A 25,708-nucleotide genomic window follows, 5' to 3' on the forward strand; every position below is an offset into this window, starting at 1 on the left:
ATAGTTTTAATTTCAGCTTTAGAAATAGAAAGGATGGATACCCTGACAGCATTTACCTAAAATGAACTGTTCCTCCCCAACATCTTTCGGTAATACGCTAATTTAGATTGTTACGACAAGCTACTGAGATGCCTTGTACTCCCCACAGCAATTTTGAGATTAATTACATTACTGCTGCACTGATTATAGTGAGACAGTCATGCTATTCAATAGAATACTTTAAGTAAAATTAGTTTAAAGATATAGAGCTCCCATAGGTTTCCACGGTGGGAAGCGGTGGCCAATTTTCTTGACATAGTGTTAAATATTCCAAATTATGTGTGATGAACAGTCAGGAAGTTCAAACAGGCCCTTTGGCTGCAGTGAAAAATTATTAAACAATGGATGATCCTAAACAAAAGAGAACCGTGGCTGTTGGTTTCATACATATCTGCTTTTTATCCCCTGTTCACTACGGAGAATAAATAAACAAATAAACTGAACAGAAATGGACCCTGTTAGATACAGAGCTGGACTTTCCTCCAACTAGTAGTCTGAAAAGTTCCCAAGGTTTTGAGAACTGCTGTACTTTCCACTAATTAAGTAATGGTACTGAGCCCTTTTCATTAGATTTATTTCAATGCCTTTTTTCTTAGCCAGGCACATGTTACTGGATGAGATTGTGTGTGTGTGTCCGTATCCATATTATGATGGGGTGCTGGTCTCTCCACAGTTAAATTGATAACTGGTTACTCACTGTAAGTTTCAGCAAAAACTAATTGATTGTTATGTGTCTAATCCACCTACAGTGTTTATGCATGTACAATGTATTGAGGTTTTCAAAGCTACGACAAATTTTGAGCATGTATTTCCTTTTTGAATGATTACAGATGGGTGAATCTTTTAATCTTGGAAAATATTACCTCCTCTGTGTGTATGTACACATGTGCACGCACACACACAAGTGTGCCCACACTTGGAATGCATTAATAACTGAGAGTGTATGAATCAATATACAGTATCAAAATCGGACTTCTGGTGAGCCTGACCAAATCACCACGCACAATAACACTTGTGTGTCTGAAGTCAAAACCAAAAGCTCCAAACTTAATGCCCCGTTGAGTTAAATGGAATAATTTCCTGATTAAGGTGTGGTGAATCACAGAAAAAGGGTCAGAAAGCGTGATGAAGGAAATGATGGTAAAGCAGACCATGATAAACAATGGTAAAGCAGGGTAAAGAATCCTGCTGAAGAACATCCTGGCATCAGTGAGAAATTTTTTGGTTTTTTGATTGAACCAAGCAAGCAGAAGTAGACAATCTTGCAAGCCCTTTGAATTTGGATTATGAAGGGCACAGTTTACTGGTAACTTTAAGTCAAATTGTGTGATATTTTTGATTAAATATGCAGTTTTCAATGGCATGGTAAAACTGCCTCCTGTTTGGGGGACTTAAATATTGGACCGTTTTCCTCTTACGATAAATGTTTTACACTGGTTGCATACAACAGTCCAAGTGAACTGCTGTCCACATATTGACTAAAATTCCTGGGGCTGGTAAAACATACTTTGTCACAAGGTGGGCTAATTTGCAGCTTTATCTTTTTAACGGTTTTATCATTGTCTGAAGACAGAAATATCTGAACTGCTTGAGAAGAGCTGCTTCTGGAAGCTGGTGAGGCCATTTACTTTCCTCTCGTAATTGATGGGGGTATTCAATTTTTTGTTCAATGCAAGATAGGCATAGTCTTCGGGAATGCCAGGCAGATGCTTTGTCATTCTTCAATACAGTAACTGCAGTCATTTTGCAATGAGGAGGGAATCTTGTGAGGTTCTGTTTGGTCTGGTCAAAGGGTTTCTTGTTGGTTGGTAAGCCGACACAAGCGATATGTGTGCATATGGTTTCTTTGGAATAGCTAGCACCTTTATTTGTTGACATTTAATTGTTTTCAGCTTCTTGAGCAAGTCTTCCCTTGTAATTTTTAAGAAGCTATTGAAGATTAAATATGGCAATGTGCTGTTCTTAATTGTAATTGGGAGGCAGAGAGAGAGAGTACTAGCTTAACTGTATCTACTGACAAGGCCTTTAAAGATTTAATTGAAGTTGCAAATTATTACTTTGTATTTAGTTTGCTCATTTTTAGTTTATTAAATGCACAGTTATAAGTCTCCAGAGTCTCCATTTAACCCAAAGATATCTTTTGAATATTTATCTACAAAGAGACTTCCTCTCCCATGCTCGTGTAACATGGACTTACCCTGTTGTAAAGGCAAATATACAAAGCAAGCTAGATATTTCCTTGTGCTTTACCTGTTGACAAATAATTCAGATTTTTTGAGCTCACAGATAGAATTGTGATTCAGGATGGAGGACTGTTCACCTAGAATGTTGTATGATATCAGGGTCTGAACGTGGGTTGCTGAAGCTCTGCAGTTGCTCTCAGTTTCAGCAGCGTTACATCAAGAGGAAAATGCTTTCTCAAATGCATGAGACTCAGAGCTTCATAGATCAAAGTCAACACCTTGATTTCTCTCAGAAAGTAGTACAGAAGTGGTATTGTCAGCCAAGAACTGTCAACAACATGTTTTTTCTAAAGCTAATTCCTCAAGCAGGCAGGTAGCTGCGTGTCACACCACCTGAAGCTTTTGTGTGGCATCTCCCAGTGAGGTCTGTGTAAGATGTGCTGTAGCAATGAGTTACTCAGGGTGCAAGGGTATGGAAACTAATGAGATTCATCTATATGAAAAGTGGTAAGAGGCACTGTAATAAGGCAAAGTACATTTCTGTTGCTACCATAGTGTCCAACAGCGGACAGGAAATCTGTATAGCCTTGCTGCTTGTTAAACAAATGTTTATGGTACCCACCAGGTTCAACCTGAGGTGAAACTGCCCTGCAGTACCTTCTTCAGTCTCACTGACAGTGCTCTAACAGTACCATTCCCTTATGTTTAGCAGAGTCTCAAAGGCACTTTGTTATATTACTCAGATAGGTAATAACTTAAGGATATGTAATGTGAGGATATGTCTTCTGCACATTTGATGATACTGCCTCCTGTACCATTGAGCTTTCTCAGTGGGAGACTAACACAGCCATTGGATGTTTGCAGGTGATGTAGCATTACTGACGTAAAAGGCCGGGTTTGCATTGTATAACATCCCCCCCTCAAAAAAAAAAAAAAAGCGGGGCAGTTAGAAAATTGGAAGATACTTCTTCCAGTTTCTTTTACTTGTAGATTTTCTGAAACATCCATCACTCTCTGTGGACATCACAGAGCACAATGGCATGGACTCAAAGACAGAAGTTGCCAACTATGCTCTCCAGGTTCGTAGATGGGGATAGTAGACAACTGTTAAAACCAGGTATTTGGTACATGAGCAGGGGACCAAAATGTGCAGAACTGGATCTTCTACAGCTTCATCAACAAAATTAGTTCAACCAATGGTCTCAAAAATACACTGCCATAGGGCTCTTCAGGGATATTCTTCAGCATAGTATCTGAAATTTGTGATTAAAGGGGCTGGAACTGTTGAGAAGAAATGGGTGACAGAGTATTTCCAAACACACTGAATCCAGTTTGGCTAAACTGCACTTGTTGGTTGATCACCTGGCTATAATTGGGTAGCCTTCTTAGGAAACACTGAGTTTCTATTGAAAAGCCTGTGTTTTGAGATGCAAATATATTGTTCTCCAAGTAGAGTGGTTAGCTGGAATACTGTAATTTTTATTAAGCTCCGAGACTTCTTTCTGAAATACCTGACACAGTATCATGTGTAGCTGTATGTAGGAGATGCACAGGATGATTTCTGGCCTTTGGCCTTTGTTGATTATTTATTTGAAGATGCTTTGTATTTAAGATTCCAAGGAATATTGTGATTATTTTATTTGGAATTTGGAATTATAATTATTTTGTAAAAAAAGATACTGTGCAAGTATAAACATAAAATATGTTTTATCATTTAAGCAACTTAATAGTTTATATGAATTGTTTAACATGTATGTAAAATTTCTGTTATGTTTGGATATCTCATGTGTAGATATTAGTGTTGCCATTTCACTATGGCATCAGAAAAATCTTTTTAACACTGGAAGTAGTGAGCTACATGACAAAACTATGTCCTGAAATGTAACTGAAGACCTAAGGCATAAATTTGCTGATACTTGGGCAAATATGTGAAGAGAAGTCTGAGAGGAGGTTGGTTAATTACTGATTATAAAAATGTTAGAAAAAATCCCAGCAGGGAAAACAAATATAGTGAATCCTGATTTTAAGAAAGTCCATATTCATATCATACGTTACAAGTTTCTGTTCAGACTTCAGACCTAAGGACTAACTGAAAGTGTGCGTAGTGCGCACAATCAGATATTAACACTCCAACAGTCTTGGTTATGTTACAGCTATGGCAGTGAATACAACTCATCTGTGGCTTTGGGCACATGAATCGCTTAATCTGGGGCAATTCAAGATAGTGTGAATTAAAAAGCTGCAAAATGTAACACAGATACAGAAATCAAATTAGCCTTCAATCCAACAATAGAAAAATGTACACCTGCATAAACTGGGGCTAAATTTGCCAGACCTTCTTTGCGTTTGCTTCTTTCCTTTTCCCATTTTCAAATGCACAGCTTGTTTATCTAACACAGCTGCCTCCATGTAATTTGCTTGAGGCTTATGCCTCAGGCACCATCTCTCTGCTTGTGAATCCATCACACAGACATATTGATGCCCTAGTTGATGGTAACAGTTGATTTTTCACCTGTAATGCATTTGTCTGTAAGAATCTCGTCAGGGAAAACGGGAACTAGAACCAAGAACTTGTTTTAAATAAGGACAAAATGAATTTGTATTAAATTATGTGCTATAAACATTTTCACTTGTAATTCCAGTGAATGCTGTCCAAATAGATACATAGTTTCCATGCTACAATATCTTTTGATACAACGGCAAAAGTTAAAAGGAGAACAGGTCACAGAAGCTATTTCTAGCAGCCAGTTTTCAATAAGATTATGAATTGACAGCTTCAAAGGGTTATTTCTGACCATAGGGTTTCCCTCTTAAAAAAACAGGACAGAGGATTTGAGACATCCAGGAACCAGTGTTCTTGAGCTTGTACCACTATCAACTACCATGGTCCAGAATCTAGACCTTTAATTAAAAAGCCTTTAGTTTTGTGTTTGCAAAGATAGCCATAGAAGAGTGAACTACGTATAAACCAATGCAGCAATGTTGGCGTCAGTCTTAAGACAGGCCTAAGAATAACTCTGAGACAATTACACGATCTTGTTTTTCTAGGACTACTTTATCATCTTAAGTTGCAAACTAATTATGCTAACTTAAATATCAGTTTTGTTAACTGCTTCATTGTTGTTCACTACAAGCATGGACGTTTCAGGAAGGTTTTTTATCTGCGACATTCATGTAAGAGAGTTCGGGAGCGTACGAGGCTGCTTTTCATAAACTCTGTTTTCAAATATAGCACACCCAGGAAAAACATTGAAGTTTTCAGAAAATTTCATACGTAGTATTTGCCAGGACAAGCTGTGTCAAAAGGAGGACCTTAATTCACCTCTGAAAGACAGCTAGGATAGTTGAAGAACAATTATGTATGTAAAAGCCCCAGAAGGTATGTGCTCACCCGCAACTGAGGTTAGTTAAAAATTTTAATACAGGAAACTTTCAGCATGGGGGGAGAAGTTAGGTTCTTACACATGGTACTCCAAGCTCTGTCATGTGTGTAGTTATCCCTTCTTGTGTTATCTTGTTTGCCACGCAGTAACACCTGAAGAGTTATCGCACTATACAATATTTGACATTACTGCAAAATTTTAAAACAAATGTTATGTTAAAAATATGGAAACAGAGGTAAAGTACTTGAAAAAAGAAAAGAATAGATGGTAGAGATTAGAAAAATAAAACCAGAATAAATCATAAAGTACAGTCAGAACATACTTGGGGAAATGTGACAAAATGCAATAAAATTGTTAAGAGGCAGGTAACTACGTTATAATTGCATTTGAAATCTAATGTGCAGTCAGAGTCTGAAATGTTGGAACCATAAGAATTAAACTTATTGATGTAAGGAGTTTTTCCTTTTCTTACTTTGGAGGTTTTATTTTTCTGTCTAGAGGTTGCAGGCCTCAGTTTCGTTGTATTTTGTCTGTACTCCGTTTTGCGTGTAGGACAGATATGGAACAATGCCTACCATTTAAGAAGACACAGAAGAAAAGAAATAGAAATGTAGGCACTTGGTCAGGGGGACACAAACCACATCCACAAAATCACTAGCAAATTCCCTACGGATTTCAACAAAGACAGGGCTTCACCCTCAATTTGGATGAAGTGGGGTGATGCACTGCACTGCTGTTATGTATTGCACAGGGAAAAACATGGTTTACATGAGAATCTGGTGTAAGTATATTCTTTGTCTTATAACTCAGCAAGAAAAGGGTTTGCTCATTTTGACCATGCACACAAGGGCTAAGCTGGACTCCATGTCGGCCATTGCATTCCTGTTGATCGGGATTACTAGGGAACAGTAGAAGGTGTTAAATTGTTGTAAATTGTCCTGGTCTCCAGCTGTGTCCTTCTAATTCATTCGAGTCTGGCTTTGGAGACAGAGCTGCTTTGGAAGCTGAGGACACTGGCTGTTTAATCCATAAACTCCCTGGAATGTTCTTTCTTAAGTTTTATTAAAAGTTGATCGTTTTGGTCAGGGATTCTTAGTTGTTTTTGTGATATATTAGCACAGCGCATAAGCTAAGGCTCCTAAGGTAGCCCTGTGGTCACAGGTCAGTGTCTCCACCCAGGAGGTCGCAGACAGGACTGAGAGGTGGTAGTCCCTGCAGCAGGCTGTGTGGACAGATGGGCTTCCAGGGCAGGAGACGGGGCTTGCCTCTGCAGCAGACTCCCCAGAAACATCCTGAAAATACAGTCCGATGTAGCGATCCAGTCATACTGACAAGAATTTTGGTGTTTGAAAGAAAAGTTTATTATAAGACCTGCCTAAATTTCTGACAGTTTTCCCCACAAATGCTTCAAACTGTGTCACGGCTTCCTTACCTATGACGGAGCCTGTTCTATGGCAACATCAACTTGCCTCTAAGTTTTGGAGTATCTTGGGTCATTTGTATGGGGAATTTATTTTAGGTAACTCTTAGAGATCTTCTGAATTTATGTTAGTTAAAATTTTCATTTTGTTCTAAGGCAGATGGGTCAGATTTCTGGTCACCAGGACATCTGGTTTCAGAGGCTGGCAGGCCTTTAAAATAGAGCTCACAAAATAAAATTCCGTAAACGGCTGCTAAGATAGATGTCAAAGAAAATGGACTTCTTGACATATACTTAATATATGACTGTTTGCTGTAATATATAGATGTAATTTGTGTTCTTGAGGAAAAACCTCTGTAATTGCTGAATGAGTGCCCCACCTATGACCCATTGGTCATGTAAGCATACAAGCAGATGCTCAGTAAACTTTTAGGCCACATTATTCTCTAGAAATTGTCTTGTATATATTCTGCCACATCTCATTTTCATTTCAAGTACACATAATAAGAGAGATCTATCTAACTGTTAAGTTTCACCTACTGAATAAAACTTAATGTAGCATGCCAGTTATTTGGGGATATTGTGTTATTTGTGAAAGTACTGTCATTCCTTTGAATCTGTACTACTTTATTGTTTTGAAGCTACTTTGACAGCTGACACTTATTCCTGTAACTAAAATCCTAGTAGTAACTTCTCAGCTTACGCAACTAGAAACATGAATGAAAAAGTGGTAAATACCACCCAATTTCTGTATTTGCAATATCTTGGGATTCCAAGGCTCGTCTGTCACCACTCCTGCACCAACAACTCCCCAAAGACACATTTATGTTTAGGGGGTGACTTATTTTTCTTTTAGAGGGGTAGTTTTTGGCCACTGCTCATTAGTGTACATTTTTACTATTATTTTTCATGGTTAGGCTTGTGATTTTAGAGAGGGAAATCGTTTGCTAACTGCTCAATGTTCCTATGAATACAAGATTGGTCTCTATTTGCACTTACATTTTCTAATGTTTTCTTCTAGCTTAGTTTTAGATGTCCTAAAGAACAAGACTCTCCCTTGGGAGCATTTTCAAAATCTAGTAGATCATACTGCCAGGAAGTTTCTCCTGCTATTAATTTTAAATTTCCTCCTTCTCAATTTCATTCCATTACCCCAAGTTTATACTTCCTGTACTTTCCAAATAATTCCTTCCTCTTCTGTGTGTTTATACTCTGCACATACTTGCAGTAATTGTCTCAGCCCGGTTATTATTTCATTACCATAGTTATGCTCACCTCTTTTAACCTTTACTTGTAGCCGTTGAATCAGGTCCTTTATTGGTCCATTTCTTTACTCTGAGTTATCTCAAATTTGACAAGATCCTTCTGATAATAAGACTCCCAGTGTTTTTTACTTCATTTGGCTGTATTTTAAAATAGGAATCACAGAACACGTAATCAGTTTAAGACAAAAGTTATCAGCCACTGCTGAAAAAAACTATTTACTACCTGCTTATTTTTACTGCAATTTTTTTTACCATTGGAGTGTTTACAGTCATACAGAGTGTCTAAGGCACGTTTAACCATTGAATAAACATTTACTGGTGAACATTGCCAAATTCTGATGTGCCTATATGCAGAAAGTAGCATGTTACCTTGATGACCTGTACCATAAGGTCATATGGAGACTGCCTCCAGTATCTATGAAAGAAGTCTCTTTGTTTATTATGCGCTTGAGTTGCAAAGTTGCCATTATCAAACACTTCTGTGTTTTTGGTTGGTGGCCTTTGGCCAGATGTTATGACGTCTTCATTATAGTGCGTGGTATCCTAACCCTCTCCCTGACTCCCAAACATGTGAATTATTAGTTAGCCTTCCAGTATGTGTAATCTCTGTGGACAACTGTGGTCAAGTCTTGGTTATGCTCCAAGCCAGAGTGGTATGGCATGTGAAAATAGAGGTTTTGCATCATTCATTTGCTCTTAATACTTTGTACATTAGGGCCTATGCCTGGTCAGTTTAAACCTGCTATCATGGGATTTACTGTGGTTCACAGCCACTGCGTGAACAGCAAATATATTTTGAAACAATATCTGATGCATCCTGCATCCAGAAAGAAAAAAAGCTTACCAAAAAGCATTGCTACTTAAGCATGAACTATCTATCTGAGGAGGGATCTGCCTACTGAAAATACCACATATTCATAGCTTTATTAGAATGGTGCATTCCAGCACACAGCTGCTGCGGTGATGGGCGTTCTGGAAAACCCTAAGATAGGTGGGTAGGTTCCATAAACACAATGTGTATGTTTCACAAGGCATTCTTTTGGTTTTGTTTTGTAGCCTAACAGCAGTGGTCAAGTAGTAGGGAAAGTGCCTGGCCATTTTACTCCAGTTTTGGCACCCTCTCCCCATCACAGTGCGGTGCGACCTGTGACCCTGACCATGACAGATACTAAACCCATCACTACATCCACTGAAGGTGAGGCATCTTCACCTACAGCAACCAGTAAGTATTTCTTTAGGAAACAAAAAAATGTCCATCAAAGATTCGATACGATTTCAAATTGAGGCCAGAAAAAGGCGCCTTTTCCTACTATTTGACCAAGTGGATGCTCATCATTTTACATGGAGAGCAAACGTGATCTGACTGCAAAGCTTTTCCTCCCCAAATTTCAACTAATGCATCATGTTACATGAACCAAAGTTTGTGACATGACAACCAAAATGAAAGGGAAAAGCCTGCATATTTGACCACTATTCAAGAAAAAGAGAACGTGGTTTTTCATCTAAGGTGGACATTGTAAAGACATTGAGAAGCACACCCAGACACCAAGGTTTTACAATGACCCGCAGACGGAATTCCAAACAGAAATTGGATAATTTGCTCCTCAATGAGCTTTCCTACAGAAATCAAGCCTTGTTACAACGGATACTGAATCCGAGCTATGACAATTGCATGTTGATATAGGTTGTGTCATTTTTAGCAAAAACAACTGATGTGACGAAAGAAAATCTTAATTCCTTGTCAATGCTGCAATGGATGGTAGATCCACTGTTCTTTTTCAAAAACAAAAACCCCAAACACTAGCTTTAACGTTTTAAGCTCTTTGTTACTGTATAGGACCATATTATTTATCCTATTTTCTTCAATGGAATTGCAGTTTTGGAAATAAGAGCAAAGGTGTTACTATGTGTAGTGTAATTTCGTCTCTTCCAAACACTCATCTTATGCTCAGTGATGCAGAATGTTGCTTTTTCACTACTTTCTGCATTTCTGTTGTCTTCAAACTTTTATTTGGACTTGAGATGGCCAGTGTTACCAGTATTTATCAGACTACTGAAGATTTTTAGGAGACACGTCCAGACACATAGTTTGGAAGAAAACTTGCCAGTCTTAAAAAATATTGAACTCTTTAGGGTCCATGACATTAAAATGTCTTGCTTTAGACCTGTTCAGTATCTGAACTGTGAATCCAGTCCCTAACTTTTGGTCTGTCATTAACAGAGACCATAAACTGTATTTTTTGTAGGTGTTATACTACTTTAAATCTTTTTATTAGAATGTGAAGCAGAGATAAGACGCAAATGCATAGGAGTGGCCCAGATGTAAAGGAGGAAAACTGGTTATGCCTTTATTATAAAAGGATAGTAGTAAATTTTGGACAAACTATTGTTTAAGTATAAACAAATAATTATATGGATAGATTTACGGAGGGATTTTAGCTGTTCTTTTACTACAGCAGGAGTTTTTTTAAAAGGTGGTAGAGTATATCTGTATCTTCCCTGGTGGTTTGTGGTACCAAGTTCTTGCACCTTTTAGGAAGAATTAGTTTTACCAGCAAACAAGAAGCTTTTGCACTAAACTTTTGGTCCAGAATAGGAAACTGAGAAAACTGAGTTCATGTATAGTTTAAAGTATTCATGGTTTCATTCTTCTTCCTGCTTGACATGATCATGCCTGGCCTAAATAGCTGTCTCAGATGAGGTCAGGGTTTCTAATCCAAATGGAAAAAGAACAAATACCATGTCAGAACTATGTTGGGATGTTTTGTGGTAATCCTACCATATTATTCATCATTACAGGAAAACAAACATAATCTGTTCATTGTCTTACTACTAAGAGAAAAATTTGGACTGTGTTTTGAAATGAAGTCAGCACCGAGTTTCTTGTGCAGTTCATTGGAACTTGGGTATCTGATTCCCTGTGAGCCTTAGAACATCTCAGCTTAGATATTTTAAATAAGGCCTCCTCAGTAGCACAGAAGCGTGCTAGTAACTTGCCTAAAGATCCGATGCATGGATCAATGCAAGATTACTGCAGCACGTAAATAATAATAAAAACTGCCTATGTACAATTTCAATTTGAATGTGCCAGTTCTGCATATGCAATAGCATATAAATGCTACATGTTCAGAGTGTTAGGGTTTTCAGACCAGCCCAGTAGTCTTTCTGCTTGGTAAAGCCTTTTGAAACTGGATTGGTAACAGTAGGAGCAAAAAAGCGAAGGAACGTAGCTTGTTGGTGAAGAAAATCGCAAAAAAATGAGAGCTCGTGTCCTGCTGATGTATAAATTATATATGAATGCATATAAAATGTATTGTCAGTCATAATAGACCTGCCACACAGAGTGATAATGTTAACTTAATGGGAAAATCAAGACTAAATATATTTTAAGGCATAGTTTTACTTCTATTTGCAATAACTGATTGATTGATTCAAGATATATATAGATATATATAAAACATATGCTTGGCCAACAAGTTATCATTATTAGTCAGTCTGATGAGAATAAAATGGCAAATGATTAGCACTGCTTTTCATTCTGAAGTGCAATAGCAGAATTATTTTGAATCAGAAAGAACAGCAGGCTTTGATAATATTTGGGGAACCCTGTGGCCTCCACCATGATGTCCTTCTAATAACTGATTAATTTTTATGACAGTTCTTCAGTAAAGCCTGTTTACTGTATAAAGTCTTTTTTCTTTCTTTTTAAAAAATTCAGTGGATTTCATTTGCTTGTATTTGCTGTATTACTTTAATACTAACAGGCCAATTCAGTAAGTACTCCCATCTAGCTTCTCATTGGTGTCTTTGTGTATGTCTGTTCAATTTGAGTAGTTTTGCTTTCTCAACTAGCAAGTTCCCAGGTTGTGATGCTGCAAGTGGCAGTGCAGACATCTCCACACTGGGAAGTGGAGTAAGACCACCTACCTCATTTCATAAGCGCCACCAAAAGCCATGAGACGGTGATGGGTTTTAGGGATTACTGACAGAGACCAGACAGGAATGTGACCTACAGGTGAAGGAAGGATCCATATCCTGCAACTGATCCCAGCATCACCTACCATTCCCTTTCTCCTCAGGAATGGATTTCTTTAATTTTCTGTAGCAGACAGCAAGACACTTCCTTACACACCTCCCCCTGGAAAATGTTGTTCCCTGGTGCATAGGGGAGTTGAATATTTAATATTATATTGCACAGTAAAAATTAACTTCCTTCTCATGAAAATATTAAGCAGATTAGATCCAGTTTCCAAAGGCCTATAAAGATTCATTTAACGCCACATAAGTAAACTGAACTTTTTATTCCAATTTTTGTTCTTTTACAGTTTTGTGATGTGCCTTCACAGCAGTGAGAATAATAAGTGTGCACTGATACTCTCTCTCCACATTGTAATCTCAATGATTTGACTGGTGCCTTAGATTGGTGTAATTGAAATGAGAATGATGCTTGTGATTCCTTCAAATACATACCTCATTTAATCACTTTAAAAAAAATAAAGATATATTAATCAGAGGGACTTTATTAACAAGAGACATTATGATTTACACATGGCACTTCCATTGAAGTTTATAGGAATTTACACATATCTTCCCAAATTTGGTCCAGTTTTTCTTTTTCATTTGATTAAAGTTTAAATAAAGGAAAACCACAGACACATCCTATATATTGCAAATTCATAACTCTGGATCTCTCATATTTGTACTGTACCTGCACAGGCTAATAGTTATGATAGGTTGGTATTTATATCAATCTGTTTTGTTCTTCCTTAATCAGCCTACACAGCCTCAGGCACATCCCAAGCCAATCGATATGTGGGACTAAGCCCAAGAGACCCATCCTTCCTACACCAGCAACAGGTGGGCAAGTTTCACATAGGTGTAATGATATAGAGAAGCTTTTGCGATATTACTTTCCTACGTTCTGACACTGTTATCTTGGATTAGACTGGGATCCTAAGGCTTTCAGTATTTGTTTATTCAAAACAAAACTGAACCCTTTAAGGAACATCATTTTAGCATATGCTTTATTTCTTAGATTTGTGCCATCTTAGGGAACTATAATAATATGTCTTTCAATTATTTTATTTTTCAAGAGCTCATACATGTAACCTGTAATAGGATCCTGGGAAAGAGAATGAGGTGTATAAGGAACAAATACTCATTTCAAAATGAGTTTTAAAATAAGTAAAATTTCCAAAGCAAAAAGTCCAACTTATTCTTTTCAAGCTATTTTGGTTTTTTTTTCCATATGCTTAAGCTTACATTTCTTTATTTTAGTTCTAGAAGATGAGTTACAAAACCAAATTCTCAGTGCAACATATCATAATTTCTAGTTTAATAGGTTTAAATTGGTCTGCTGATTTCAAACGTGATAAAACCACATTTTTGTTCTAGTTTCTTACATCATTTATGTTTCAAGTAGCATTTTAAATTTCACATCTCATTAATGCTGTAAATTTAATGCAAATGAAGTGTTTACCCAAACTGTGAAAATATACAGCCGAGATTAATGATGGCTTACAAACAAATTAGCTGCAGTCAGTAGCAAGGCCATGTATATACAGAAATGCTACATTGCTAGGAACAGGAATAAATTCAGACCCTTTAGAACTTTAACATATTTTATGATGTGTGTTTATGTTGCTTCTAGATCTTAACAGTAGAGGATTTTGAAATTTACAGCATGTAAAATGTTATAAGGAAAAAAGCTGAATGTGGTAGTAAGGAAGGGGCTGTTAAATAGTCCTTGGTGTTTATTGTAGTGTGTTTTTTTCTGAGGCTTGGGTTCCTGTCAACAGTTGGTACACATGCCTGCTTCGTTTTTCAGTAAAAACTGCCTATTCTGTGTTTATAGCTGAGATATAGCTGAAGTGTACTTCATCTGGAACTCTCTATCCCTACCCACTCCCAGGGCAAGGTGGCAGTATGTCCGTTTTGAAGGTCACCACATGCCGAGTTCAGAGAAAATCATAAAGATGATCGTTTATTCAAGATAGTTGATGCTTTGCCAACTTTTGTTTTGTTTTGTTTTTAACCAGTGAGGCCTAACTGGAAACATCTGTATACTTTTATGAAAATAGAAAATGATGATTAGTGGTTTTGCCAACCATTCATTTTTCAGTAAATTTTCTGGTGTGTTTTTTTTTTAACCTCTCAAAGATTGTTGTATCGTAAAATGTGTTATAATTACTATAACATGGTTCTTTTAAAAAGATATACAGTATATGTTTATTGTATTTTAAAACACACACAACTTCTCTCTTCTTTTCATGTGACATTTTACATAGTATCCTTTGAAAAGTCTCTGACATCCAGTTAATTTGTGGATGTGCAAGAATAAATATTTTTTTTCACTACTTCAGTGTGCTTTTAGACACAAGTTTTTTTCCTGCAAATTTGCTACTGCTTAAGCCCACTCCACCTTCTTCCAAGTTCATTGAAAGAGTTATGAACTTCTTGTCACATGCCAGAAGGTAGTGGCAGCACACTTAATTTTCTCTTGGCTGAGTTTACGACACGTAAATCATATGTTGCTTATTTCATGCATCTTCTGTATGTTTTTGGCTTTGTGTAGATGGAAATAAATTTGGAGATTTCAGCAGTGTCATAGGAACATAAAAATGAGAGAGATCTGAAGGGTCATCACAGTCTTTGGTGTTTACATGCACTGTGTCTTATACTCCCTTTCATGGTAAAACATGTGGCCAGATGGCTCAGGGGGAAGGGGAAAATAAACTAGTTCTCATGTACACTTCATAAACAGAAAAATTCTTCAGTGCCACTGTGTGAAACCAATGTTCTCCCTTCTAAAGTATATTGCTTCATAGTCTCGTTGTATTAATTCAAGAGCATCAGTTGATGACCAGTGAGCCATATAGTAATTTTAAAAATTGTGTCATGGTTTCATCTTTGCTGTGGATTCTCTATTATTTTCTAACTTATGCAATGGATATATGCGTATGCTAGCCTGAATTTGTTTGCTGGGGGGTGCGTATGTGGATGCTTACACATATAAATATGTACAAAATTAGGGAATACTATGTACTGCTGAAGCCATTTTAAGGAACAGACTACTTTAACAACAAAGCTTTTTTAGATGGATAAATACAAATATATAAGTCCATATGTATATGTTTCTAATGAATTAGTTACTTTCACTCACTTATATCCTAAAGGCAACTCTGAGATGACAGTGCCATATATGTTTATTACCCAGAAAGTGAGGTAGAGCACTGAGATTGTCTAAACAACTTTAATAGAGCAAAGGTTATCCTTTGGTAAGGCAGAAACAAGATTGATTTACTATGTCCTTTCATTACTTTACAACAATTTAAAAGAGACCACTCTTCTTGTGGCAGATTTTAAATGCATTTGGTTTAAAGCAGCCCATGATGAATGAAAAGAAAAATCAAGGGGTACATGAAATAAAGGCAATCAATCATTTTGTATTAGTGGAGAGAAATTCTAAATTAGAAAGCCAATGGTTTTAGTTCCAGAGAGGTCTTTTAAACATTCACCATACCCTGTAATGCACATTGACCCCTCAAGAATAAATATTGTCACCGGTACATTTTTTACTTCATTGGAGGAGTCTTTATGAAGATTTATTCTCTCTGGTTATGAGAAATATTGGCATGTACTGTTGAGGACTTTTTGTTGTTCTTAAAAAGAACCATTATGTAGCTTGTTTGAATTACAGTAACCACAATAAATTTAAAAGTTACGTGTGTATTTTGCAACACGCATGGACGCAAGATGGAAAAGGATGGAGTCTTGACAAAGCGATGGTTTGCTAGAACTTACAGTAAACAATTGGCACAACCTACCTGGAATACTCAGATTTAGATGGGAAGCACTGAATACAACTTTGAAAGACAGTGCCTAATAGCACCAATGGGAGCAGTTTATTTGCTTTTACTGTTCTGGATACTGTGAAAAACATGCTGTTACATTCATTACTTAGCATGCTATGTTGATAGTTAGGAAGATGAGGTTCTAATGAGGAATTATAAGTATGCAGTCCACTTTCTTCTGCAATTGCTGGTGGGTCTTCCTGTCACCTGCCTTGAAACACTAGGTATTTCTATACTGTGACATGAATAGTTAGAAAACATATCTCTTGTTTCAGTGGCATCTAGAGATTTGTGTATCTTACAGTTTTGTTGTAAAAAAGTCAAGTCAGCCCCCACAACTGTCTGTTACAAATTGTTAATGACTACTTGGTTTGCTTTTCTTGATTCATCATCAGCTTCTGAGAGTTGTTAAGTATTGATAATGTAAATGCAGTTAGGGCACCGTAAGAAGGGGCAAGGGAAATGATAAGAGCTAGTACCCGAGTGAGAAGAGTTTTTCTTAATTTTACTATTGGTGGCTGCTGGGATTATTTTATGAAGTCAAATCTAGTACTAGGTACTCATCATCTGTGCTGAGAAACATCTTAAATGAATTGCGCATAAAAGAAAGGTTAGATAATCTTAATAATTATATGGGAGCACCTTCTCCCCCCCCCCAACTTCTTTCTCTGATTTGCGCCTACTGAAGATTTGTCGTTTCTAAGCCTAGACTAGAAGAAAAAGCAACAAATTGAGGAAACTCAGTCAAATTTGATCTTCTACAAGTGGCCACAGTCCTTTGCCATATTCTAGTTGTGTCTCCATTCTTTTGGCTAAATAATTTTAATGGAGAGATCATTAGTTCAGTAACAAAGTCTTAATGATCAGAATTCCCATGGTTATGGGATGGCGTTTCTGTAGCCTTCCTGTGTTACTGTTCTCAACTTCATTAATTTATTATGTTCTTGAAATGATAGACACTTAGAGACAGGCTGTTGTTGTTTCTGGCTATAAAGCTAGAATGTTGCCAAAAATACTAGTCATACACTTTACCTGTGTAGAAAATGTGAAAAGATAGGTGGATGGATGGATGGATGGATGGATAGATAGACATTTGTATTTATTGCAAATATAGATTAATGGTTTCACAAATAATAAGATTTCTGTTGGAATGAATGAAATAGCTGTCAGGTTTTCTTTGTTGGCCATTTATTTAATTGTAATGCACCTTGGAGCCTTCTACCTGTCATTCTGTTTTCAATTAGAAAATATAAATAAACGGCATAGCTATTGAGGTCTGTGGAGACAATGACCTCTAGAACTTTCCTGTCTGTTACAGTAAACTGTGCTAACTAATGCTGGAACAATTACTGAGGAGCTAGTGAACTCTACCAGTCGTTGCACTGATTAGTACAATGGCATGGTTTTCACTTGAGCTTGGATTTTCCGGGTTTGGTGTGTGGTATGCATGTTTTTCACGCAGTTTTGACATTTATGAGTGAGACGTTTGCCATGTACATAGTAATAAGAAACACTTCAGGTCTCTAAAATGCAAAATCAGAAAATTGTAGCTAGCTTTTTATTTCCTACACACAAGACAGCCCTGCCTCTTCGGTAGGAAGTTGTTCGTGCCAGATGCATCCTTTAGTTAACTGAATCACGCAGTTCAAAATGGAGTTCTCTTCATTCTATTCATCATGGAAGTTGTAAACTTAAATGTCCACTGAACACGGAGTATCTGTTTGCAAAATGTTTTGGGTGGATGCTGCTTTTGCTTTCAGCAGAGGGCTGAAAGAAGAACACAAATGGACTCCTAAACAGAACTTCTCAGTAAAGCCAGGAAACAGGTTATCAACACTTAGGCTGTTCTTATTGTGTCCCTTATCATAATTGACAGTTTGACGTAAAACTGGGTCACATGACCACCAGGGAGGTATGTAAATGGATAAGAGGTCACCTTTCACATACACTTGCTGGAAAGGAAACACATTTAAAGGAAGTTTCAGTCAAAACAATGACAATATGCAAATGTTAAGTTTTATGGGCTTTTCTCAACTAACAGAAGCTATAGCACAGTCTCCTATTACACTTTCCAAAATATGTATCTACTTTCACTAACTGTAACAGAAGCTTGAAATGAATGCTAGTTTTAGACAGCCACCCTTTAAACAGGAAAATTATTCAGACTATGATTAAAGATTGAGCTGTTGACTATGCGTTTTTAATGTACATGGGATTTGCATACTTAAAACTCTGTAGGATGGTTGTGCTTGGAAGGTGCCCAGTTTAAACTGAAAAGGCCACTGTAGCGAAATCTAGCTCTTGGGTAGAACTTCACATCAGTACGTCTCATAGCACTGGGAACTGCAAACCAAAATCACTTTCCTGACATTTTACAGAGGGCAGGGCTGGAGCAGGGAGCTGGATGACATTCAGGAAGGTGGAAGAGTTTGGAGAAGCACTCAGCCTACTGCTCTGCTTCTGCCTGGGCCTGTGGCCCCTTCCCGTGAGGCAGCTGAGGCAGCTGAGGGAGTTGTGCTGCCTCCCTGGAGAAACACTTGCAGTGGGCTGTGTGCTTCACAAGGGTAGCAGTGAGGATACGTCACAGGGATGAGAGGCCACCGCAGCTCTATGTGTCAGGAAATGGCTGGGCTGCCTGCGAGGTTTCCCCATCTACTGCAAGGCTGGGCATCCTTTTCCACTTCAGAATACTGACCCATGTTCTTTTTTTTGGGTGATTAGGTGAGAGAGCAATAAAAAAACCCAAAAAACTGATAATGTTTCATGGATGGAGGGTGTTATTGAAGTGGGGTTCATGGGGCTTGCCTTGCTGAAAATGACAAAGCTGTGGGACTGAAGAGCAGGCCTGTCCAACAGGCTTCTAGGAAAGACTTTTCATCATGTCCCATGGCAAATCAGGTAATTTATTTTGCATTCATAGCATATTTTCAATAAAGTTAGTAATGTTTTTCAGCATTTATTAAATGTCTCATGAGGACTATTTCTTTAGCCCCTCTACTGAGGAATTTAAGTTTTCTCAAGTACCCTTCAAGAAGTTTCCTGCCTCTCCCTTTCACATATCCTGCAGAGAAACTTTTAGATAGCTTACAGTGGGTGAGAGTGAATGTGTCTTCTCGTCTCCAGCTAACGCTGTGGCATGATTTTAGAGGTCACTTAAGTTACTCTGAGGACTGTAACTAGCCAGAAAGCTTTCAGCATGACACCAGACAACATATAGCACTAAAAATACTGTACTAAAGTGCCCTACATCCTTCCAAAGCTTGGTATTTGTGTCGGGTCTGTGCCCCTAGGCTTTCCCTGCTGGGCTGTCTGGACATCCTCCAAGGGCTGCGTTCCCGCTGCTGCTGTGAGCAGGCATCTTCTTCCATCAAATGGAGCCAGGGCTCGTAGAGCTCTTTTAAGCTTCTCCAGTCTTTTTACCCAGAAAGGACTCAGCACACATGAGGGATGCAGACACAGACTTTGAACGTGATACTTCTACATACTTTTGAAAGTATATTTCTAAATCTTAGCCATCCTGATCTCTAAGCAGAAGTGATTTGGGATAGGAAATTTTATATAAAGGAGAAGAAAAACATTTTCCTGGCAGGTTAGTTTTTAAAGACAACATGGCAGTTCTGTGAGCCTACTGAGGAGTGTGGAGCAATAGTTTTTAACATTGGGAAGGTGATTTTCAGCACAGCTGAGGCAGTCCTGGACTTGTCACAGAACCCGTTGTCATACAGACCTGCAGTTCTTCAAGGTGTTGTCAGTACTGCAAGTATAGCACTGTTGCTGCAGTGAATAGCACTGCAGTTTACACTAACTTTAAGTCTGGTGTAGCATGAATCTTCATGTACATGTGCGTGTATGTGTCTACAGCATATTTATAAAATCCACATGTTCCCTTATTGCCATTACAGTATTTAGATGTATATGTGTTGAGGTATGTGTGACTGTATGTAGTATGAAGTATGTCATTACCAACATTTATGAAATAGGTTTGAAAAGCTCATTTTGGAGCTTTCTTAATGATAAATTTAACACATTGACAGTATATATGGAAAGTTTTCATACAGACTGTGGGAAGAATATGATGATTTAGTGCAGAAGCTGATTTACTAAAACGTAATGTATCAATCCTTTACTCTTGTCCCCAAATGGCAAATGCAATCAGGTTCTATAGCAAGATAAGTGCTTGCCAGATTTTTAACCTAAGCCTAAGTGCATAAAATCATTTGGTAACACTAAGGTTTTGATTTTAGTATTTTTTATGGTTCTAATCAGCCAAAGTGCTTTTATTCATAGATTTTATATTTTGTGAAAGAAGAAAATAGGGGGGGGTTTAACCTTTCAGTCTTGTGTTTCAGCTGGAAGTGAGTTTTTACAGCTAAGTTATAAAGTTTTAAAATATGCATCTGTAATGAAGATGATGACATTCTTAAGGATTATAGCAGAAATACATCTACTGTACATTGAGTAACTGAGCTGACATATTTTACTGTCTTCAATATTAAAATCAGGTTTACAGTACTGTTTTGTATAGTGACTAAACCAAATATTTACTTACCCCTTTCTTTAAACATATTTAATGTATTATTCACAGTTACCTCTAGCAAACTTTTTGACTGCGTGTTTCCTTTTCTGGTTAATTTCATGTGGTTTAGTCATGCTTTTAATGGCCTTTAGAAGGTCCCTTGGAGTTCTTTAGATAACAAACAAGAAACAATCCCTATGAAAACATCAGAGACTAACATTTCCATTTCTCAGACCTTAACAGCAGGAAGCTTATGAGTCTAACAGCCAGACAGGGTCAGTTTTGCAATATTGTCTTGTCCTCAGCATTTGTATTTTTCAGGAAAAAGACTGCAATTAATTGTGCTCCTGTGAAAATAATTTATTGTAGTTTGTTTGCTGTAGCCTGCACTATCTAAAGACTGTGAATACAGATAGAGAAAACTAAGATGCATCGAATGCAATTAAACTCAGCAACAACGTTGTCTTCAATTCAGAGTGCTGTATCACGTATAATGGTACAGCAATTTATATATAGCATTACTATGCAGAGGTTAAAACGTATGGGTTTTTTTTTCACAAGCCAGATAAGTTCACTTTCTTAAACTTCAAAATAAGCAGTATATCTTTTCAATAAATCTGCTAACGCTGTAGGGCAGCTGTTAAATAAACAGAGCTATAGAGGGTTGCTTGAACAACCCGTGAAGGCAGAACTGGTGATTTGAGGATCTGGGAAGAATTTGTTTCAGCTAACATTTAGTACATTCCTCATTATATTAAAATGGAATAAAGTATTTTAAATGCTATTATTCTGAGTCTAAAGCAAAATTAGATTATTTTATCACCTCTTGCTAAGTAATACCACTGTCAGTAACACTAGATTAATAAACCTCAATTACAAAATACCTTTACCCTTCCTAAATAGCAAGATAAGGACATAAAGTTTGTTTAATTTGGACAATTTTTCTATAAATTGCATGTCTTCTATGTTTCACGAAATGCATGCTACAAGATATTGATTATATTTGACCTTTACTTAATACACATTAAATAGAACATTGCTTAGAGAAAGCAGCATTTTTATTTCCTTTCTTAAAGTATCTCGCTATTGAATATTAACATTTCCTTTTATTCCAGCTCAGTTTGTAATCTAATAATGGCTAATTGTTATGTGCTAAACACTAGTTACTCTTTTATGCTTTATTAATAAAGGAGTGTGTTAAAGTAGCATTATCTTAAACAAATCTATAGGCATTTATTTCTCAGAATACGTTATTTTTCTTTGTTTGTTTTATTTTTTAAAGTTATTTCTTGGGAAAGTAAGGCTTTTTTGCCATGTACAGTACTAGTTTGCATGTATTCATTTAAATACTAAAAACTGTAGTACTGCTCGATCCATATCTGACTGCTAGGTTTCAATTGACAGCTGAGAATTTGTGACTGGACCATGAATCAAAACGGCAGGCATTTATACCCCAGTGCCAGTGAGGATACATTGGGAATTACTTGGCAAAGGTAACATTTTAATTATTTCCACCCCTACACCACCTCTAAAAAAGTTGCATTGAGCTGCAGTATCTGTTTTAGCAGGCCTCCAGAGGAATATGTGATAACATTTGATCAAAACACGCGTGTAACATTTCTCCCGTACACATTCAGGTCATCTTTAGTGTAAGCTGAATTTAGAAACTACCTTAATTAAGCACCTCGAATGACAATGCTGTGCTGTCAAATGCAAAGGGTTTGTAAATTTAAGGGAATACTGATCTTAGGCTTTAAAAATGAAAATGTTGTTTGCAGAATTAGAGGTCATATTTTGGGGGGCTTAGTGGCTAACACGAGGAAAATGGTGCTGTTTGTTAGAGGTATAGATGAGTATAATAATAAATGTCTGAGGTGGTGGTGGTTTTGGACAATGAATAACCATGCTATTCATAGACACTTTTCTGACTAATTGGCTGGTTTAGATTTAGGTCACTAACATGTACATGAAGGTAAGATATAAAACAATTTTATTTCTCAACTAAACAACAGAATAATTAGGAATGATTTACACAAAAGAGGGTTTCTTTTTGGATGAAAAAAAGCAAACAATAAACCCCATTAACCTTCGGTGCATTAATAAATTGCTCATTATTATCTTTTACATGTCTTGATATATAATTAATTATGGTAACAGTAGAGGTGCATGCGTCTAAATAGGTGTGTAAACAAATCAGCATAATTATGATACATCAGTTGTTAACCTCTTTCATGTGCAGGATTATCTGCAGCACTCAACACCTAATGGGGGTTGTACATGTAAAGCCTCTGGGTTGAGAGCCTGTCAGATGAAGTATTAGTTACTCACTCTCAAAATAATTTTAAACACTTCTTGGACATTTGCGTGCACATGAAAGTACATACATCCGAATAGTTTGTGTAAGTACCTGTGTGAGTGTGGATATGTATTATGTACAAAATGCCATGTGATGCACTGTCTTGTACTATGGATTGCTAGAAGGTTTCTGGTGTTTGAGTGTCAGCTTGGACGGGTAATTATGGAGTTTGAAAATTGGTGCTGTTTACAACTCTGAAGTTTAAATGCCTTGAATATTTTGCTTTACTCTTACTTTTTGTAATTTTTCTGAAATAGTATTTAAAAACTGGAAGAATTGTGGCAGAAAAGCAAGGTGTTGTCACTTTTTCCCTTATAGATGAAATGGCACAATGGAAAATTAGCTAATGGATTCACCTCATCTCCTCAAGGGCTGTGATTCACATTATAAATCCCCATCATGCAGTAATTGCCACAGTTTTCAATGTACTGCCAAGAGTGAATCCAAACTGAGCTAGTATAGCACAGAGGGGGTGATTTATTCTCCCACCACAAAGGGTGTTGCTTTTTCAAGGCATTGACAGGAATAGGAAACTATATCACAACTGCCTGTCTAGGAATATCCTTGAATGATTTTAATCAGTCATCACCCAAGCCCTCTTTAAAGCAATGCCAGTTTATACTGAAGCACTGTCCCAGAGTTTGCTGAATTCTGTTTTTCAGTACCCGTCACACAAGACCCTTGGGCATAAATTATGAAAAGAAAGGAAAGGGGGGAAGAAGATTTCTAGGAGACGACAAGGAGGCTTTGGTGATGAATACAAGCATGCTTCATGGTCCACTCACCTGTACAGACAAAACAGCTTTGCAGGTTGCTCCCAGAATACTGCCTGCCACTTTGACCCTACCAAGATACAAAAGTGCTGCCAGATGCACTAATTCTGCCATGGGCATCTCTTTACAGGCCTGAGCTACTCTTACTTGGCCTTGAATTAAGCACAGCAGCCTTTCAGGACAAAGAAACAAACTGATAGTTCTCCCTAAGTAAATGGCTTTTGGGATTGGGGCTTTGGAGTACAACATCCTTCAAATCCCATGTAGATGAGGATCTAAGAAGAAAAATGACACCTGCACAGGCTAAGGAGCAGTGAGCCCTTCTGACACCAAAACCGACACTATAAAAAAAGAATGCATTTGAAAAGGAATTGGCAAAAAATATATTGTAGTCCAGAGAGTCAAATTTTCTCCCACAAAAGGGCTTGATAAATGTTTGATTGTGTGCTTTCCTCAAATCTGCAGTGCTTATTTTGATGGTACTTGACCTGACCTTTTACAACAGGCATTTGTGGTTGTTTTAAGTATACTGACCTCAAGAAGGTAAAAAGTTGGCGGTGCCTCAGTGTTGGCTGTCCTGTCTCTACAGAAATCACGTATCAGTGGTGGCCAAGCTGAAAGCTTTGTCGTGCAGCATTATTGTTGAACCACACCTTGGAAGCCTGGGGAGACTGAATGATGATAAAACCTCTCCTAATTCTGTGTTCCTTGTCTTATTAGTGACTGCGTGTCATACCTGATAGTAGACATAATGCATAGATTTCGAAGTATGATACATAGATTTCAAAACATATTTTCTGGGTTTTTCATTCCTTATAAAATTATGTATCTGTTGGCATTTAAAATCCCAGGTATAAGAGAGTAGCGGTCCATATGCAGAAGACTGAACTTTGCAAAAAAAGAGACTATGAATAAGAAAGACAAAAAGCCCACAACAAAACCCACAAATCTTTAAATCATTGATGCACCATTTTCTTCAAAACCAAAAGACTTACAAGAATACTGATAATAAAAACTAGATTAATACTTCGCTTAGCTGAATTAAACATTCTAGTATCTTTAAAGAAAATACTTTTATAAAATGTACTATGAGCATTCTAAAAAAAAAGGGAAAACCTTGGTAAGGTATTTGGAAGTAGTATTTTTTATTTTGCTTCTGATATCCTAACCATCTACAATTATTTTTTGTTGTTGCTTATTTTCAGCATTTATGGTATATATTTTATTATGTCTGCTGCACGTCAAACAACATTTAAGCACATCAGTGTAACTAAGTTCCCAAGTACTTTTAAGATCTTTTAGATCATTTTTTTGCTGTACATATAAAGAAGATACTCAAAATCCATTAAAAAACCCCCACCCTTCTTTTTTTCATAACTACATTTCTGTGATAACAACTGTTTTCCTAGAGACAGAAGGTGAGGGGAAGCTGTGAAAATCTGTAAGGCTCAATTAGGAAAGTACAGTCCCAGTCGCCGTGTGAGAGCAAAAGCATATGCAACAAGTAAACTTAAGACATGAGTGAGAGTGAGAAAAAGTGTGTGTGCGTGTGTGTATAAGTCTGATAACATGAGTTTGAGCCTGAATCGCAGCCACTCGTTACGCCATTGATATTAATTCCAGTGGGACCGCGCATAAAAGCTGGCATGATGGGTCTTTTTTAGAGCATGTTGACTGTTTGCAAGTCTTTCACAGACTGTAAGCAAATTTTCATTGCCGAAGTGTGCATTTTAACTCAGCTATTACCAAATATATTTTTATTCCCGACTATTGTTATTTATATTCATTTTTTTTTAACAACCTTTCTGTGTTAGTTTTACGGGTTAACTGTTACTTTAACGTTACTTTTACACTACCCAGGCAAATGCACTGGGTTAGCATTTCCTGCTTTCATTCTGTTATCTTGACACATAAGCATAG

General features: G+C 37.2%; 1 protein-coding gene across 7 annotated transcripts in view; it reads left to right on the forward strand.

The window, feature by feature from the left end:
- The window catches only part of NFIB (nuclear factor I B), a 176,895-nt gene that overhangs the window by 137,392 nt on the left and 13,795 nt on the right, over positions 1-25,708 (forward strand). For 2 of the 7 annotated variants that reach the window (XM_063319683.1, XM_063319685.1), the window contains exons 9-11: positions 9,347-9,512; positions 13,065-13,147; positions 22,064-22,152. The exons of 1 other annotated variant lie outside the window; for it this stretch is intronic. In XM_063319683.1, coding sequence (XP_063175753.1) covers positions 9,347-9,512; positions 13,065-13,147; positions 22,064-22,152 — 338 coding nt within the window. The remainder of the gene's footprint in view (positions 1-9,346; positions 9,513-13,064; positions 13,148-22,063; positions 22,153-25,708) is intronic. 4 more of the 7 variants (XM_063319684.1, XM_063319686.1, XM_063319687.1 and 1 more) reach the window with 4 other exon arrangements.

This window comes from Chroicocephalus ridibundus, chromosome Z (genome assembly GCF_963924245.1).
Source record: "Chroicocephalus ridibundus chromosome Z, bChrRid1.1, whole genome shotgun sequence".
Classification (NCBI taxonomy): Eukaryota; Metazoa; Chordata; class Aves; order Charadriiformes; family Laridae; genus Chroicocephalus; species Chroicocephalus ridibundus.